Source organism: Lissotriton helveticus, chromosome 4_1 (genome assembly GCF_964261635.1).
Source record: "Lissotriton helveticus chromosome 4_1, aLisHel1.1, whole genome shotgun sequence".
In the NCBI taxonomy this organism is placed as follows: domain Eukaryota; kingdom Metazoa; phylum Chordata; class Amphibia; order Caudata; family Salamandridae; genus Lissotriton; species Lissotriton helveticus.
In genome coordinates this window covers 490,236,573-490,255,615 of record NC_136063.1, presented here as the reverse complement: position 1 = coordinate 490,255,615, position 19,043 = coordinate 490,236,573, and the positions used below count along the sequence as shown (strand labels likewise).

At 47.8% G+C, this 19,043-nt stretch overlaps 1 protein-coding gene across 2 annotated transcripts in view; it reads left to right on the top strand.

The window, feature by feature from the left end:
* The window catches only part of WWP1 (WW domain containing E3 ubiquitin protein ligase 1), a 1,173,512-nt gene that overhangs the window by 309,360 nt on the left and 845,109 nt on the right, over window positions 1-19,043 (top strand). For both annotated transcript variants that reach the window (XM_078687073.1, XM_078687072.1), the window contains exon 10: window positions 10,506-10,680. In XM_078687073.1, the coding sequence (XP_078543199.1) occupies window positions 10,506-10,680 (175 nt within the window). The remainder of the gene's footprint in view (window positions 1-10,505; window positions 10,681-19,043) is intronic.

The following is a 19,043-nucleotide window of genomic DNA, read 5'->3' as shown; positions in this document are numbered from 1 at the left end:
GGTCTACACCACACACATTTACAAACCATTACTGTGTAGATGTGCACTCCAAGCAGCAGGCAGCTGTAGGGCAGGCTGTTCTTAAAACACTTTTTTAGACTTCTGCAACTGGCACAGGCAGCCGCCGTTAATAGAGGGACTGCTATGTATTCTATGCTATAGATATGAATTCAGCAGCCCGCATGCCTCGAACTGAATATCTACTGACCAGTATGCATCTGTTCTTGGCATGTAGGGCTGCTGACATTCATATCGCCCGCCCTCCTACCCGGCACCTGTAGTGGCTGCAGACCTTGTTACACTTACTCTTAGCATGGCCATCGCTTACACTGTTACACTCCATCTTTGCCACAATGGCTAAAAACAATCTGGGGATGGAGTCGATGCCCATGCGCACTGTAGTCCATGGGAGGAGCCACCTATCTCGTGATACTTCGAAGACTCTTCCAGGACAACAATGTGCAATCAGCCGGACCCAACACTAGGCGGCGATCTATGCTATAGATATGCTATAGATATGAATGTCAGCAGCCCTACATGCCAAGAACAGATGCATACTGGTAAGTAGCATATTCATTTTCAGTTCCCTGTGATTTTCCTGTTTATCTTGTTGAATCTCTGGTACCCCTGACAATATCACAGTGTAAGGCACTGAGTCAGGGGGTAGGTCAATACAGGGATGCTTCTTCTTCATATCTACAGCAACTCCAACCTCCTTCACTTTAGGGATTAACTCTACAGACACTTTAACAGGATCTCTCTCCTTCCCGCACTTCTGCCCCTGTGCTTCAGCTCTCTTACTAATGGTTTGACCTGTCTTGTAGGCCCCTGAGGCGCCCCTCCCATCATCTTGACTTGGATACTGGGGAGGATTGGGGTGCGTTATATTGGGACTAACGGCAGAATTACCAACATGTGCTGGCAGTAAGACTCCTTTAGAAGAACAGTTGGGGACCCTAGAGCAACACACACACTTTTCCAAAGCAGAAGTATTAGCCATAACAGTATTTTCCAACTTGCCCAGATTTTTTAGCACTAATTTGATTCTTTCGAATAAAGGAAGCATCAGCGACTTCATCAGGTGCTCTATCTGGCCGAAGATACTATCAGGGAGCTGGGCTAACAACGGCTGGCGCTGGGGCAACACAGGAGCCTGTTTGCCTATCTTATCACTAGTAGGTAGGATACTATCGGTTGCAGTGTGAGACAATGTAGTAAGGGCCTCTCCAGATATGGTAGATTTAATTAATTTGGGACGTCTACCCTTATGAGCTCTCCCACTTCGCTTTCTCTTCCCACGTTTATTTGGTGAAGCAGATGATTTTGAGGGGCTGTCCTCTGTTAATGAACTCGAGATAGTGGAGGCTGCCATAGAACAGGTGTCAGATACATCGATAGCCTCTATATCCCGACTCTTGTCCAGCCGTATTGCATCCTTAGGGGAATTAACAGAAAGCTGCTCAGGAGTAATGACGTCCCCAATGGTGCACAAGGAGGAACGCTTAGAGAAGATAGGTTCTAGCGACATTCTCTTCTCTGTTATGGCTATCTCGTGTTCCAGCGCTAACACAGCCTTTGTTAAAAACTGGTCCATGGTTCTTGTCAAGGCCCTACCAGTGCTAAATATGAATCTTAGACTATCAAATATTTTCAGTGTTTTTTCTTTCTCCAGAAAAAACCCCACATTGATGCTGGGGATTCACAGCCTGTATAGTAAGCTGCAGTGCTCTACCTAGTGATACCAATAGATGCTATTTAGTATAATAATGTATAAAAGAATACCTACTCCAAAGAGCCCTTGTAAGTAAACACGTTTTGCGACAAGTTAGCCTATTTTAAGTATTTTACATTATGCTTTTACCTGTAGCAGACTGGTCATCAGAAGTTGTATGCACTTTTTTAATTGAATGTCTTGTCCATGTCCTAAAACGTGGTGCGAGTATGTGTATGTGTATACAAATCACTTTAATGCTATATAAAGACCTATCAACTAATAAAATGGGTAATGTATATTAACCAAAAGTGCATTAATGAACTTTCCTTGATAAAGTAGACTCCCCAGCACACAATTAAGCTTCAATTTTTAAGCACTCGTTGAATTTGTAGAGAAGCTGTAGGTACCAAATGCTATATTTATTCCCTTAAAAAAACGCAGTTAAAGGGACATTCTTGTTAGGTGTTCTAATGAGACATAAACTCTTGTTAAAAAACAAACAAGCGGAGGGGGGCGTGGCTAGCAGCCGAGAATGGCGGCTGTGTGAAGCGGGAGCTCTCTAAGGCAACTCGGCCTTTGAAAAATCCGGCATACCTATCCGTTTAATTCCCCACCCGAAGGAGCGGAACCAGGGTCTGGCGACAGAGCGGCATCGTCCGGTCCTGCCCCGGCGTTCATCCGAGGCCGAGAACAGTGTCGTTTTGCCTCGGCATCGCTGGGCCTACAGCCGGAGTGCAACACCGGCCTCTGGTACTTCTCCGACCCCGGCGGAAGTGAGGGCTGACCGGGCGGCTCAGTGGACATCCTCCGCTCCCCCCGAGTGAAGTATCATCAGGAACGACCCAGCATCGCAAGAGACTGGGGGGGGCTCCTGCGTTGCCACCGATGCACAGGCCAGCGGAATAACCCACCAAAGCCCGAGGTGAGAGCCGGAACATCGCGGAGGACGGGAAGCCGCGCCCGCGACCGGGCGGAGAGTGACGCCCTGCAAGACAGTGGGCCCTCATCGGGAAAGGTGAGATTACCTCGGGGCACTTCAAGAACAAGGTGGCACTGCAGTGCTGGACACAGGAAGGGCCCCCCCTCACCCAGGCTGAGACATACCCGGCCACACCTGTAAAGCGGAACACCGGGGCTGCCTGCGAGTCCCCCCGGGGTTCCATCAAAAGCAGAGGCGGCGAGGAGGATTATTAAAAGCCAGCAGAGACAGTATCGCTCGCAGGGGTGGTGCCGGTCCAGGTCGGGCGGCAACATAGGAAGAAGCGCCCCGGACAGCAAGTACCCCACGGAGCCAGCGCTTACCACAGAGCCGCGAGGGGCCGCTGGGCCTGACACCGCCGGCGGAAGGAGGATCGAGCCTGAACCGGTACGTGTGGAGCGCACTGGAGTGGGGAGAGGCAGTCAGGCAGTCACTGCCAAGGAACGCTTGCAGCCCTGACACAGCGCGACGCAACGAATATCTACATACAGTGGCACTGTAGACAACACACACTCAGGAAAGCCATATAGGCTATTGGCGGCCATAACTCACGAGGCCCCATGCCATAGACATTCTGCACAACCGGTGGGGGGGCGGCGGAATACGGTGAGAGAAGCAATAAATCACTATCCACGGCGAATACAGGATAAGGAGTGGAAAGAGCCCCCTTTACACGGGGCGCAGAGGTATCCGAAGCAGAGGCCCCTCTCAACAGCTGGGTGCACGACGACCTACCCCCCCCCCCCCCCCCCGCAGCACGGAGAGCAGGTAGAGCCGCCAGTGGAAGGGTGGACAAGGCGATTGCTGGCACAGGGACAGTTATCAGAAAGCCGCGAATCATGGCGGGCAGGGGACCAAGGAGTGGATCGACGCAAGCCAAATTAGAAAAATTTGCCTATGGTCAACAGGGGCAGTCGCAAATGACTGGCCGTAACTCCACGGGCGCAAATCAGGAAGTAGACGGTACCAAGAAAGTCACTCTCGAAGACATCATGAAAACCCTCTCCGAAGTGCGAACGACTGTGGGCTCCATTTCCTCTGAAGTGACTCTGTTGCGAGCCGATTTTCAAAAAATGACGGAAAGAGTGGCACAGGTGGAGGTGGTTACGAAATCTCTTGTTGAGGACACTTCGGACCTACAACTAGCTATGGAGCGTATGGACAAGATCACTCGACAACTGCAGGACAAGCTGGACGACCAAGAAGGGCGTTCCCGGAGAAATAATGTACGCATCCTTGGCCTTCCAGAGACAGAAGGGAAAAGAGCGATGGACCTCTACGTAGAAGATCTCATCAAAAATAAACTACAGCCTAAAGGACTATCGCACTTCTTCTCAGTGGAAAGGGCACACAGGGTGCCCGGAGGCGAACCCAAACCGGGAGCGGCGCCAAGGCCAGTGCTGGCTAGACTGTTTAATTTTAGAGACAGGGATGCGATTCTGCAAGCGGCAAGAGTCTCACAGCCCATTAAACTCCAGAACTCGACCTTGGCGTTCTTTCCAGACTACACGGCGGAAGTAGCCAGACGCCGGAAATCATTTACCGAGTTGAAGAAGGCGCTGCGGGACAAAGAACTGCCATATTCAATGTTGTTCCCTGCCAAATTGCGGATTGTAGCCGACGGGAAGACATGGTTCTTGGACAAGCCGGAGGTGGCACAAGACTGGCTTGACGGCTGGAGACAGGTGGGCCGACCTCGACGGCCGCACAGGGATCGGCTGAACCATCGTACCGGAGACCAAGCAGGAAAGCAAACCGATCAATCGGCACAGCGTGAGAACTCAGTGGGAGCAGAATCCGACGTGGAACAAAACCTACTTGACTCTGGTCAACCGGGCCATGGCTGAAGTTGGACCATGGGAGGGAGGGGCCGGATATGGGCGATGGACCTGGACCTGGTGAAGCGAAGTAAGGTGGGCAGAGCCGGTGCCTGCAGGGGACTCACCAACCCCCACAAGCAAGTAAAATAGTTTGGGATGGGTTAAAGCACTCTGCACAGTTGGGGAAGCGGGCGGGGGTATGTCCGTGGCGCAGGGGAGCAGGGAGGGGGGTTGGACGGGGAGTTACACAGTTATTGTTCTTGTTAGCAGTCATCACTCACACGACAGGGTACACGAACACGCAGGGCGCTAAGCAATTCCCTCACGCCATACCGAAGCGCTGGAACCACAGTAAGTCCTCACTGGGACCGTTAGAAGTGGAGATCGCCCCCCACACCATGCGTTGCATGAATGAACTGGGCAACATGCTTCTTCTACGCCTCCACATTGCACACTCCATGTATTTTACAATCGTTGCTATGACACACAGAGCACTACACAGGCGATCCAATGTCCCAACGACTACACACTGAACCCACTGAGGGTGCCCGTGCGACCCTTGCAGTGCCCCTCCTGCGACTACTTACTTGGAACGTCAGAGGGTTGGGAGATAAAATAAAAACGAGGGTTAGTACTGCAGGCAATCAAGCGCCAAGGCCCTGACCTTATCCTACTTCAGGAGACGCACCTCACGGGACCAGCATGTAAGGCCCTTGACAGACGTGGTTATGTCATGGCGACGCATGCAGAGTTCACGTCTGGCTCCCGAGGGGTAGGGATACTAATGAAAAAAACGTCACCCTTTATGGTACTACACCGCAAAACGGACGACCAGGGTCGTTTCGCGGCACTGCATGGGCAATGGGAGGGGAAGCCCCTCAACGTAGTGTCGGTTTACATTCCCCCGGCACTCCACTCCGTGGCATTACCTGCACTAGGCAGCTTCCTATTGGACCTCCCAGATGGGGACACGATCATAGGGGGTGACCTCAATGCTATAATGGATCCCACACTAGACACATTCCCCACTAGAGAACGCCATAGAGGGACTCCAACTCTCCCAGGGTTCCTAGAAGCAATGGGTATTACGGACGTGTGGCGTCACCTGCACCCCACGGAGGCACAATACACATACTACTCCGCCGTGCACAATAGCTTAACTCGCATTGATTATTTTCTGTTTTTAGGGGCGGGAGTGGGGCAGTTAGACAAAATTGACATCCTACCCAGAGGGATCTCGGATCACTCACCAGTGTCTCTGTCACTCACTACAAACGAAAAGAAGCGTACGAGAATTTATCCAATCTACCCGAACTACCTCACCATCCCGAAAGTCAGGAAGGAACTTCAGTTAGTGACCACACGATATTTTGAAGAAAACACTGGGTCGGTGTCCTCTCCCTCGGTACTCTGGGAGGCGTACAAAACGGTCCTGAGGGGGGGAGCAATGGCAGCAATAACGGGACACAAAAGGGAATGCAGGAGGGACCTCACAGGGCTAGAACTGGCACTCCACGCCGCGAACGTCGCTCATATGGCAGACCCCTCACCGGACACGGCACACACACTACAGTTAAGGCAGCAACAACATCGAGCCCATCTCACGGTGACAGTCCAGGGCCATATCACAGATACAGCCAACAGGGTTTACGATGTTGGAGACAAAGCTGGGAAAATGCTAGCTTGGTTAGACAGGAGGGGGGGAGGTAGTAAAGGTATACCACGACTATACTCACACGATGGTCAATTACACACGCACCCAGAAGACATCGTGAATGCCTTGGCGCGCCACTTTCAAGACATATACACCCCTGAGCGAGAGGTTACTGCTCGAGAGGCAACACTCGCACTCGACAACATTGACGTCCCCAAACTCACTCCAGAGGCAATACAAGATTTAGAACTAGACCCGACAGAAGAGGAAATTCAACTTGCGATTCAGACACTGCACTCAGGTAAAGCACTAGGCCCTAATGGCATACCATTAGAGTGGTATAAATCACGGGCGGAAACACTGAGTAAACCGCTGCGGAAAATGTATATGGAATGCCGGGACAAGGCCATACTGCCTTTGGACCAGCGCACGGCCACGATTGTAGCTATTCCGAAGCCGGGCAAGCCTCCATCCCAATGCTCTTCTTACCGCCCCATTTCACTGATTAATGTGGAGTCTAAGGTACTAGCGAAACTGCTGGCCACCCGTTTAATTCAGCACCTGCAGTCGCTGATACACCCTGACCAGTCAGGCTTTATGCCTCACAGAAGTACGGCTCTGAATCTCAGGCGGCTCCATGGGGTGTTGGCGCGAGCGCACCTTCTCCAAGAAAAAGCAGCTGTTCTCTCCCTTGATGCCAAAATGGCTTTTGATCTGGTGGAATGGGAATATCTGTTTGCAGTGTTAAGACGTATGGATTTTGGCCCGAACTTTATAGCCTGGGTGAGGCTACTCTACACTCAGCCGGTGGCACAAGTAGTAGCGAACGGCCACATCTCGCAGACGTTCCCACTGGGTAGAGGGACTAGGCAGGGATGCCCGCTATCGCCCTTGCTCTTCGCTCTGGTGTTAGAACCACTGGCACACCGGATCAGAACTACACCATTGATAAAGGGGATCACATGGGAAGATGGATGGGAAGATAGACTGTCCCTTTATGCAGATGACATGCTGATATACATGGTAGAGCCTGAAAGCGGAATCCCAGCGCTACTGGATCTATGCAATACACAAGGTAAAGCGTCAGGGTACACCCTGAACTGGTCCAAATCGGTGGTTTACACAATACACGGTCCGGACCCGGTGCTGGAAGAGAACTGCCCCCTGAAGTTAACTCGAAACTCCTTTAAATACCTGGGCATTGTTATTGCGAACAGCGCTACTGACTTCTTCGAAAAGAACTTGAAGCCACCCATGGACCGCCTGCGAGCGGATGTCAAGCATTGGGCCGCCTTGCCGCTGACTCTCCTAGGGCGCGCAGCACTCTATAAAATGGTGGCACTCCCCAGGTTCCTCTATGTGTTAGAGAACACCCCATATCTGGTGGAACCGAAATACTTCAAACAAATCGCAGCACTAGTCTCAAACCTACTCTGGAGCAATGGCCCGGCGCGTATAGCTTACGACAAGTTGACGAGAAGCTGGTATGAAGGAGGCATAGCTCTGCCTAACATACAGCTATATTACTGGGCAACACATCTCAAAACGATAAACCAATGGATACATGCTCCGAGGACTGACCCAGCATACAAAGCTGACTGGTCACAACTGGGGACGGACTGCATGCTCGCAGTACTCTATAACAAACCGCAGGTGCGGAGACTACTAGGCCCGACGCATCACACTGTGACTCTGTGGCACGTTGCACAAAAACGACTAGGCTGGCAAGGAAAACTCACCAAACAGACACCGCTATGGGACGTAAGAGCACTGGGGTCCCTACGATCCTGCAAGGGGTTCGCACAGTGGGATTGTATAGGAATCTCCACGATCGGAGACTTATGGGACAAGGGCACGGTGATTGAGTTTGCACACCTACAACAACAATATAGTCTGAGCCCGACCGAGACATTTAGATATGTACAGATAAGACACGCACTGCTTCAGGCGATACCGGCAGGAACAGATATACCAGAATCCTCACCACTAGAGGACAGACTTTTAACTGACTTCATGCCTCAGAGCGCTACTTCCCTCACATATAAAAAATTGATCAATAACCTAGGAGACCCAACAGAAAAGCTAAAAGAGGGGTGGGTAAGGGAACTGGGGGAAGTTACTGAATCGGAATGGAATGAAGCACTGGCCTCACCGAAAGAGGTCGGCATCTCAGCAAAATTCAGATTGGTGCAACTGAAAATCTTACACCGTGTTTATTACACTAGGACCCTACTCCACAGAATACATCGGGCGCCACATCCCTTCTGTCTCCGGGGGTGCGGGGAAGAGGGGACACTTTTTCACACACTTTGGGACTGCGCGCACATGCAGGAATTCTGGAGACAGGTTATGCGCACCATTTCGCAAACGCTTAAGGTTTCAATTCTACCAGAACCTCGAAAATGCTTGTTAAATATTTGGGACCCTAACGCCCTGAATAGGCATGGATTGATCTGGGCTACCCTGGCCATGATGGTGGCTAAGCGAGACATTGCGCAAAAATGGGGAGCACCAGATTTGCCTACTGTTTGTAGGTGGGGTAACAACATGGACAAGCTGATGATTACAGAAAGAGCAGTCTACGTAGCGAGGGCTTGCCCCCGCAAATGGAATAAGATATGGACAGCGTGGAACACTTATAGAGGGGACATCTGTGAACCGCTACCAGAGGAAGAGGACCTAGACTCTGAGGGGGAAGACGAATAGAGGGTGGGGAGGCGATTCATACAATAGACCTGGCTAACGCAATGTAGTTCCAATATAGCTCCTACTTTTGCAGAGGCGTGGAGGGTTGGGAATGGCTGTGAACCACTGTCGATGTTACAATTGTACTCACTTAGGATGACTTTTTCTACTGTTTTAAAGGTTTCTCTTTATATTGCTGATGACTATAACACAAGCACTGAAAGCTAAAGATTCTTAACACTAGGCGCAAAGACAGAGGTTGGAATGTATAGTCGGAAGATTGAGCACACGCTTGCATTTGTCGCTTACTATTCCTAAATTACATGTCATTGGACTTGGTTTAGAACGGCACATATGTAAGAAGACGAAATATCACCCTGAAAAGAATCTAATGATTGTAATGTATACAAGCATCTTCAATAAAAAGTTAAAAAAAATAATAATAAAAACAAGCAAAAACACAAGCACTTACCACTGAAATGTGCCCAGTCTAGGTAAGTGAACTAACTGTAACTTGAACCGCCATCATGCATTGCTTAGGACCTTCTTGTTGTGACTCTCTAAAGCAGGCTTACACTGTAGTGTATTCCAGTAGGGTTCCATGGCCCTGTGTCCTGTAATAGCTGCCTCAACAGGTTTTGGCTAGCCAATCAAACAGGGGTCTCCTTGGATCCACCAGATTCTCCCTGCCCCCTTATATGATGTTTAAAATGAATTATCAAGACGCAGGGACTGCATCCTGTAATATATTGTTATTGTTGTTGCCAGCCAAGGAAGATTGACTAGTCTCCTTCAAATTGGCTTATCAGAGCCTATTTGAACACCAACTGTCCAGATATGCCTAACTTTTTATTCCTTCAACCCCATCCGAGTCTAAGTAAAGTTCAGACTGTTAGCCAAATTTGGTGTAATTCTGTTCAGCCATTTTCTCTCTCTAGAGGAGAGGAAAGTTTCCTTTGGGAATTAATATTGAAGGTCTAACATTTGACAACCCCTCTTTTTTTCTTTGCTTTCCACCTGCTTGACTGAAGAAGCTGAGGTGGAGGAACTTTTTTGTGGATTGTTTCTTGTAGATTTGTCAAGTGGCACCAAAGGTATTCGCGAAACAAAGACTCTTGATGCAAAAAATCTGACCTAATTGTAACTACATTAACTCAATTTCAATACAGTGACAACTTTTACTGTATAATGTGTGCACACACTTTATTATTATTTTGTTTTTATATTTGTTTCTCAGTTTGAATAAGCAGTTTTTTTTTTAAAGGTGTTTCAAATCTAAACCTAACAGCAAAGTTCAAAGGAGCAAGTAGAACAGGAGGGTTTTATATTGTTCACTGTTTAAAGATTTCCAGGTAGTAGAACACACACATCCTCCACTAAGTTTGTAGTTTAAAGGCATTTTTGGCCAACCTTTTGGCCAACCTTCCTTGCATCAGGGAAGATTGAATAATGTTAAAACATGTCAAGGAAACATATGTTATTAACTGCATTGAAAATATTAAAAGATATTGAAGAAAATCATGTAGGTAAATCATTTCTTCACAAAGCATTGTTGTGGACAGACTACTTGCGAAATGCTGCTTAGGTTTGGCCTACTTGGGCAAGGATAATATTTTGCCATTGAACTACTACTGAATGAATGTTTTTTGTTAGATGGGAACGTAGAGTGGATGATCGCGGCAGAGTTTATTACGTGGACCATAACACCAGGACAACAACTTGGCAACGGCCAACTATGGAGTCAGTCAGGAATTTTGAACAGTGGCAGTCTCAACGTAATCAACTACAGGGTGCTATGCAGCAGTTTAACCAACGATACCTCTATTCGGTAATTTTCACACTGTTTACTTTTAATACATTAATGGTGCATCCTGGTAGAGTGAGACCAACTTTGGACTAAAATAATTATTACTGTAACATGTAACATTACCTGTATTATTGTTAAATTCACTGTAACTAGAAATTCATAACATTTTGTATGCATTAGAATTACTGAAAGCATAACCCAACTCACCAGTTAAGATAACCATGATGACCCTAAACAGTGATTTGGAGATGTCAATGACCTCTCATCAGCAGTGTATTGAGTGATCCACTGCCATCAACCAATATTGTACTGTATCCTCTAAGCAGTAATATGCCACAGCAACTGTTGACTACTACTCCTTAGTAGTTAACCCCATTAGCCTGTCCTAAGCAGTAGTCTCCACCATCAGCCGGTACTGTACAGTAATAGTCTTCCCAGTCAACTGTGCACAACACCATCAAACATACTTATTGCTATCTTCTGTTTACTCCCGAGTCTGCTATGCATGCTTATTTGGCCAATTATCTGCAAATGCTGCTTAAGACTGTCTAATAAGCCAGTGTCATGCAGAATGTGAGTCAGCCTTTACTGTGCATCATCCATTCCGTTAACTAGTACTGTCCATCCGCAGTGGTCCCTTCTTTACTTGTGGTTGGTGGATCTAAAGGGACTAAAAGGGTGGATGGAAAATGAGGTCCCTCTTGGTGATAGGTAGGGAAGGAATCTGCATATGTAGGATTACACTTGGTGTGGGTTGATGCGAGAAGAAATGTCTTTGTAGGCAGTGGGGTTGCAAATAGATTGGTAGAGGTAGGCAATGAATCTGCAATCGTTTTGCTTTAGTTTAAAATAGGAGGAAAAGAGACTGAGCTGTGGAACGTCCCTGCAAAACAAGTAAATATTGATTGTTGGAATTGTTCGGAAGAGATAAACATAATGTCTGCCACCCCCCTTCATGAAGTCCATATTTCATTGAAGAAATACTGAACATGTTGACACATCAAAGGCCTCTTCAGTGAGTAACACTCAACTTCTTTCCCTTCAACTTGTCCACAAGTGTACTAGAGTCAGCAGGCTTCTCTTCGATGCTGTATGAAATCTCCTAGACACAAGGAAACAAAATAACTACCAGAAAATAGATGATTAACTTTCAATTTGGTTTTATGGGTATTGTCTCACTTATGATTGTGCCATAGATTCAAGTATACACCCAAATGTTGTTTTTTAACCCCTCCGGCACTGTGCGAATTCCCCCACTGTGCGGGAGAATTAATAAGTGGGCGGGATTCGGACTGCCCCTGGCCGTCCTCAGCACACGCCCACTGTGACGTCGGACGGCCGGGGGCTGTCCTGAGCACCGAAGAGGTTAAGGGGAAAAAAGAGTATAAAGTCACAGAGTTTAGAAGTCATACCAAGTGGGCCTCATTGATCTCCATTTGGCAAAAACATAACAAATCTCTGGTTTGGAGCACCTCCTTTGTTTGACTCATTGAACTACAAGGTAATTCACGATAAGTGAAGCCCAGTAGAACATTGTGCAAGAGGAATTGACTTTTGCTTACTCCGCAACTGGGCATGTGCAGCTAGCCAGACTTTTGGATGGCTAAGCTACTGTGGAGCGCCTAGTTGCTGTCTACTTACAGTACAGTTCTGCCATCTGCGAGACCTAATGTTGAGACTGCTAGAGAAGGGTACAAGCAATAAGGTAAACAGAAGAAACACCTCAATATTGTTTAGGTCCAGTCAAAAATAACCCCATGAAGTCTCAAATCAAAAATGGTCTTTTTAAACTGCCACTGACCGGATGAAGGTAGTGGTCTCAGGCTCAGGACTACTTACTGACGCCCAGCTGTTCTTGGTGGAAGATGAGCTGCAAAGATGTTTCAAGAGTTTAGATCATGGCCAATCTATTTCAGTGCCTACAGGTAAGAAGGAGCTGGGTGAGCGAGGTTCATACAATGTGGTGTATGGATATGCTTTAGTATCAATAACTTGTTCTGGGAGTGCAAGGGACCCTGGACAGTGACTGGCTGTGTAAAGAGTGGAATTGAGGTCCAGTTATGCAGCAGCAGATTTGGGGCTCCTCCAGCACCGGTCCATGCTGTGCAACCAGCAGAAAATGGCTTACTGTGAAAGTGGGTTCTATCTTTGTTGTAGGCTGGCATCCCTACAATCCTACAAGAGTTCTCGGGTAGTTTTGTCCTGGATCCCCTGATCTCATCATGGGCCAGAGTTCCTCTAGCACTAATGGAGAAAGTTTACTTGCTGTTCATTATGTTATATGGAAGCTTAGGATATACAGGGAACAGGAATCCAAGTCTTTAGTGTATGATGGAGGGCCTACAAATTAATGACTTTGTAAAAGATGCAGAGAGAGTCTGAACCTAGGTCTGGTGTGTATTTATTACAAAGGAGAATCCTGTAACCAGCATAAAGGTGTAAAAAGGAGCATAGTACCTTTTAAATCGGCATGATGTGAATAAATGTATAATGACTATAGCTAGAGAGAACAAACCCAGTCTTGAGATGGTTGAGAGTAAGTTGTGGCTGTTGTGATTCATCTCTCTGCAGTGTTTGACATGGTCTCCCAAACCTTCCTTATTCAACACCTACATGATGTCGGAATCCAAGGACACTCACTCCGATGGATTTGCCCCTTCCAGACTGGAAGGACCCAGACACTGAGCCTTTTTGACATATATGTGATCCGTCTAGCCAGAATAATCCTCTCTCACAACATCAACGTCCTCTCCTATGCTAACCACACGTCCCATTCTCTTTTTCAAGGACAAGACGCCCAGTACTGACATCAAGTTCCGTGCTTGCATGACTGAAATCAACCACTGTATGTAGACCAGCTCTCTAAACCTGAATGCCGACAAGACCAAAATTGTCACCTTTGGGAAGAGCACTTCACCATGGGTTGCACCTTGTGGGCAACCGAGCCAGGACCGACACCCACCCCGACAAGAACCTTACGATCTTCATTGACAGCAAACTTGAAATGACCTTCCAAGTCCTGCCTTATCTCATTTTTCATAACCTGAAGACGCAAAAGAAGATTTTCAAATGGCTCCCAATCAGTAGCGGCAAAACAGTCACAAATGCCCTCATATCAAGCAATGTGGACTATGGGAACGCCATCAACAAAAATCTCAACTTAAGTCCGAAATCTGGGACCAGAATCACTCTCAACCTCCAATGCCACACTTGCATCACTTCACACCTGAATGAGCTCAACTGGCTCCCCATACACAAAGGAGTACAATTCAGGCTCCTCACTCACACTTTTAAGGTACTACTTAACATGGGTCCAGCATATCTCAACAATCGCATCTGCTTTCACAAACCTTCCAGACACCTCCACTTATCCGGACTCTTACATGTAGACATCCCGTAACCTACTGCTACATCACTCATAAAGTTTGTTATGACCTGCCGCTACATAGAAGAGCTTCCTCCTCGCTTCTTAAAATCTGCAAGAAGCTGAAGAACTTTTTTTGAGCTTTCCCACTAGACCCTAGATTGGTTATACTCTCACCTGCTCAGCATCAAGATGCCTTCTCTGCGATAGTATGCTCTACAAAACTGCATACAGCACATAACTGAGTGGATTCTGGAGGCTACAGCTTGGTGCATGATAACCCTGAAGAGCCTTGGAGGGTTCTGCTTTGCAGGAGAAGAGGATCACATGGAAGGGGAAAAGGATTGGATGAGGCACTTGGTGAGACCTCTTCGAGAAAGAGAATTTAAGTTGTGCTTACTTTTCAAAAGAAGACTTAGTGCAGCAGTTATCAATATTTGTAGCCTTTACAGTTTACTTTTTGTTTCTTTTCTCCTCCCCATCTGACTTGCCTTTCAGTAGAGAGAGTAATGCAGCAAAAGTAAATATGGAGCCAACAAACACTTAATTGACATTGACTAGTGCTTAGTAAGGAGTGTTTATTTCTAATCTCAGTTAGGATTATTAGTATTAGAGGCACTTTATTCTGATTTTCGATATTAAGTTTCAAAGTGAGTCACTTACGGGACATTACAGAATGTGCAAGTTGAGTGGAGTGTTTTTTAGGCCTCTTTTACAATAATGAATGCATGCATTCCTTTCTACCATAAATTGGCACACTGATCCTTAATGTCCAGAGGAGGTAATAGCCTAACAAAACAATGTCTGCGTGTGAGTTAAATCTAATGTTCGAGGCATGTGTGGCTGTATATACAAATGCTGTAAATACTCCTGCCATCTAGTAATTGGCCCGGATGGTGACAGGCTGTTTTTCTTCATAGAAGTCTTTTGTGTCCAGAGGTGGTGATAATGTGCATGGTCATAGACTCCATTGTTAGATAATTTTCTTTCCGCCTTTTTGTTAAGGTATGTGCTACTCTGTTCTGGTCGACACCAATTTGGTGCTCTTTTTTGTTCGCACAGTTCCTCCCCTCTCTCTGTATTTTACTACAATTGCATCTCCCTTTCTGTCTCGGGCTGACGTTTGATTACTTCGCTCAAGTGAGGTCAGCTCGGCTGAGACCCCTCCTGACTTTGCCCTTCACATCCTCCTCTCGTCTCTGCTTTGCTTCTCTCCACCATGCCTAGACGTTGATAAAATGGACACCATTCTGGTACTGTCTGTGCTACCATGCAAAATATCTTCAAACCTATCTCCATCAGGGCTACAATCTGTGCCTGTCGCCAGAACACAACCGAATCCTTCTGCTCCAAGACTCATTGCGATTTTCACGCTCGTCGACTTGAGATATTGCATAGGGGTGGAGACAACACCCCAGACCTTTTTAGTCCAGAGGACATCGAAGGGGAACATCATCCACAACAGTCGACTTCAGACGAAGAGACTTTCTTCCCTGAAGAAAGTCCTGGCTCTACCCTGGAGATCCAGGACCCTCTGTCAGCACAGCAGTCCATGAGTACAGCACCCCCTCCTCCTCAACACCGCTCTCAATCGAGCAGCATTCAGCTCAAAGGCACTGAGGCACTCTCGAGCACCAGAGGCAAGCTGTCTGACCACCACTGCCTTTGGGCCATGGTCGCACCGACAAACCACTTTTGACGTCCTGCCTCTGCGTCAAGCAGCTGGTCTGACACCGGCAGAGAAGAGGCAATTCTCCATAAACTTACAGTAGGAGTTTGAATCAAGGTAGAAACATCTGGTTATCCACCTCCACACAGGCCTCGTCCTTTCCTGCCCTTTGGGCCCTGCTGCCACACCCCCAAAACGTCAGCTGTGCTTCGAGAAGGCCTTTGACATTCCAGTTTCAGCAAAACAATGCAAGAAAACAGATAAAGCTACCAGCCCATCACCCCCTTGCACAACCATCTCCTCACCCTATTCCTCAGCCTTCGTCCTCCCCGCATGCTTCTCCAGGGGACCCTCTTGACATGACACCTTAGGGATCTCCACACTGACACGGGGCAGGTTGATGACACATTTGACACTCCTCCGCATGGTGACACATGGGACTCCTACGATGTAGACCCACCAGGGGGCACTGACCCCCCGTCCCCCGGATGTTTCTATTTCCTATCAGTAGCTCATTGGTAGGGCCTCCTCCTTTCATAATGTGGAAGTCCACACTGAGCCCTTAGAGGAGAACTTCTTCTTGGAAACACTCTCCTTCACGCACCAACTCCCCATGCTCAAGGACATGTTACGTCACACTCCTGACATTTTTAAAGACCCTGTCCAAGCTAGTGTTCGAACACCTAGGGTGGATAAAAATATGAAGTCTCCCCTTCTGACATATCTATGTACGCATTCAGCTCCTGCCCGACTCTCTGGTGGTCACCAGTGCCTGTGAGTGATCCAACTCCCAGGCTAGCGGGGATGCCCCTCCACCAGAAATAAAAAGTAAACGCATAGACCCAGCAGGAAAAAGGGAGGCCAACCAATGGCGTATAGCTAATTCTGTTGGCCAGCCAGCCATATATGACTGTGCCAACGTGCATGAAATGGAGCAAAAGATAATTTCTGAAAGCAACCAGATATCTAACAACTCTATACCCTGTGCTCTAAATGCAGCAGACCCCGCTGCGAGGGGTGTAAATTCCAGTGTTCTGCTACGCAAACACGCCTGGCTCTGTGTCTCTAGCTTTAAGTCAAAAGTTCAACAGAACCTGCTGAATATGCCTTCTGATGATCAGCATCTCTTTGGTCCTCCAGTGGAACAAACCATAGAGAAGGTAAAAAAATATAGGAAACTGCCAATGCGATGGGGGCACTTCAAACACCCGCTCTCCGTGGCCTCTTTTTCCGCATACCTTACCTGGGAGGCTCAAAGATCAACTCTCTTGAAGACTCCATATCCTAACTGCGCATCTAGGGCCAGCAATGCTCCCCTAGGGGTTATTTTAGAGGGCCTATAGAGGAAGAGGCCGGGGTAGCTCACCAAAAGGAGCTACACCCATCACCAAATGCTGCATTGCCATAGTACCTCATGCCAGGCTTCACATGCATCTGTTGCAAGAATGCTTAGCGCAAGAGTCGTCTTAAGCAGAGGGCCATTGGGATGATCTAGTGTGGATCGACCGCCACACTTACCGCTCTCTGTAGTGATGAATCATCATCAACATATTGCAGGGGCGGTCTTTCCTCGACCTGGTTCCCAGAGAATTGTTACAACAGACTCCTCCCTTACTGAGTGGGGGTGTTCATTTACAAAATCTGATTGTCCAGGGTTAGCGGAAAGCCAAGCACCAGGACCTCCTCATCAACTTCCTGGAACTTCTAGCCGTTCACCTAGTGTTGAAGGCTTCCCTACCTCACCTGATAGTCAAGGTTGTTCATGTACGGAAGGACAATACGACAGCCATGTATTACTTTTAGGAACAAGGGGGTGACACGCTCTCCACAACTGTCTCCTCTATCCCAGAGCATTTGGCTTGGGCTGTTTGCCACAAAATTAATTTGCTCGTGCAGTATCTTTCAGGGTTGGCCAAATATTTTGCCGACCTCTTCAGCAGGATGCAGCAACAAGTCCTTGAGTGGTGGGAACTCAATCCAGAAGTTACTCCGCTACTGTCACAGATGGAGGTTTCCACAGATGGACCTGTTAGCAACAGCAGAAAATGCCAAATGCCCAAACTTTACCTCAGGTTCCCTCACCCACAGCCCAGCGACAATGTACTATGGATGAACAGGTCAGGGATATTTGCTTGTGCTTTTCTTCTTTCTCCCTCTTCTTCCTTTGTGGTTCGGAGGCTTCGGCAGGCATCCCTTACACTCATCCTAGTGGCACCCACATGGGCCTGCCAGTCCTGGTTCACAACTCTGCAGGAGCTATCTGTGGTTCCGGGCAAGAGGCTCCCCAACAAGCTGGGCATTCTCACATAGGACCATGGAGAAATCAAGCACTCAGATCCCGCAACTTGCAATCTGGCTCCTGAGGTCATAGACTTTGACTACTTTAATCTTAATCTTGAATGCCAGACAATTCTCAAGGAAGCACACAGACTACCACTTATGCCTGCAATGCAGCCAAGTGGAAAAGGTTTATGTACTACTGTCACTCAAAAGATATTGATAGTTTGAAAGCGAAAGTACAGGACATTGCCTGTTACTTCACTTGCAGGTTTCTGGTCTAGCCATTACCTACATACTGTTACACCTGGCTGCAGTGGCTGCGTACCTTCAGAATTGACAACACATCTCATCATTAAAGCTTTCATGGAGGATCAGAAAAGGATCTTTCCTCCCCGGGTCCCACTGGCGCGATCATGAAATCTCAGCATTGTACCTGCTTGACTCATGGCCCTCTTTTTGAGCCCCCCTTTTGATCCCCATCCACTCTGCCCTCTTCAGTTCCTCTCCTGGAAGATGACATTCATGGATGCTTTCACCTTACTCAGATGTGTCATTGAGCTTCGGGCATTAACCCTGTTAGGACATTTTTTCCAAGTACATAGAGAGAGGGTTGTCCTCCGCACAACAACAAATTCCTCCCTAAAGTAGTTTTACTTCCACCCTAATCAGTGTATTGACCTTCCTGTTTCAGTTGCGGGATGAGCTTTCCATGCTTTGGTTTTAAAACGAGATCTCTGGTACTACGTTGAAAGAACCAGATCATTTAGAAAGAGACAACTTTTGTGGCTTTCCGCGAATCCCCAAAGGGAAGGCTCTATCAGACATGCAATGCTAAAAATGTTACTTACCCTGCAAGCATCTCTCCGTGGCATGTAGTGCTGTAGATGCACATGCGCCCACTCCCCTCCACGGATGCCTGTGGCTGTTGCAGTATCTTTTACTATCTCTTTTTCCTCTTATGCATGATTCTCATTCTCTCTCTCTCCCTCTCCCTCTCCCTCTCCCTCTCCCCTCCCTCTCCCTCTCCCTCTCCCTCTCCCTCTCCCCCTCCCCCTCTCCCTCTCCCTCCCC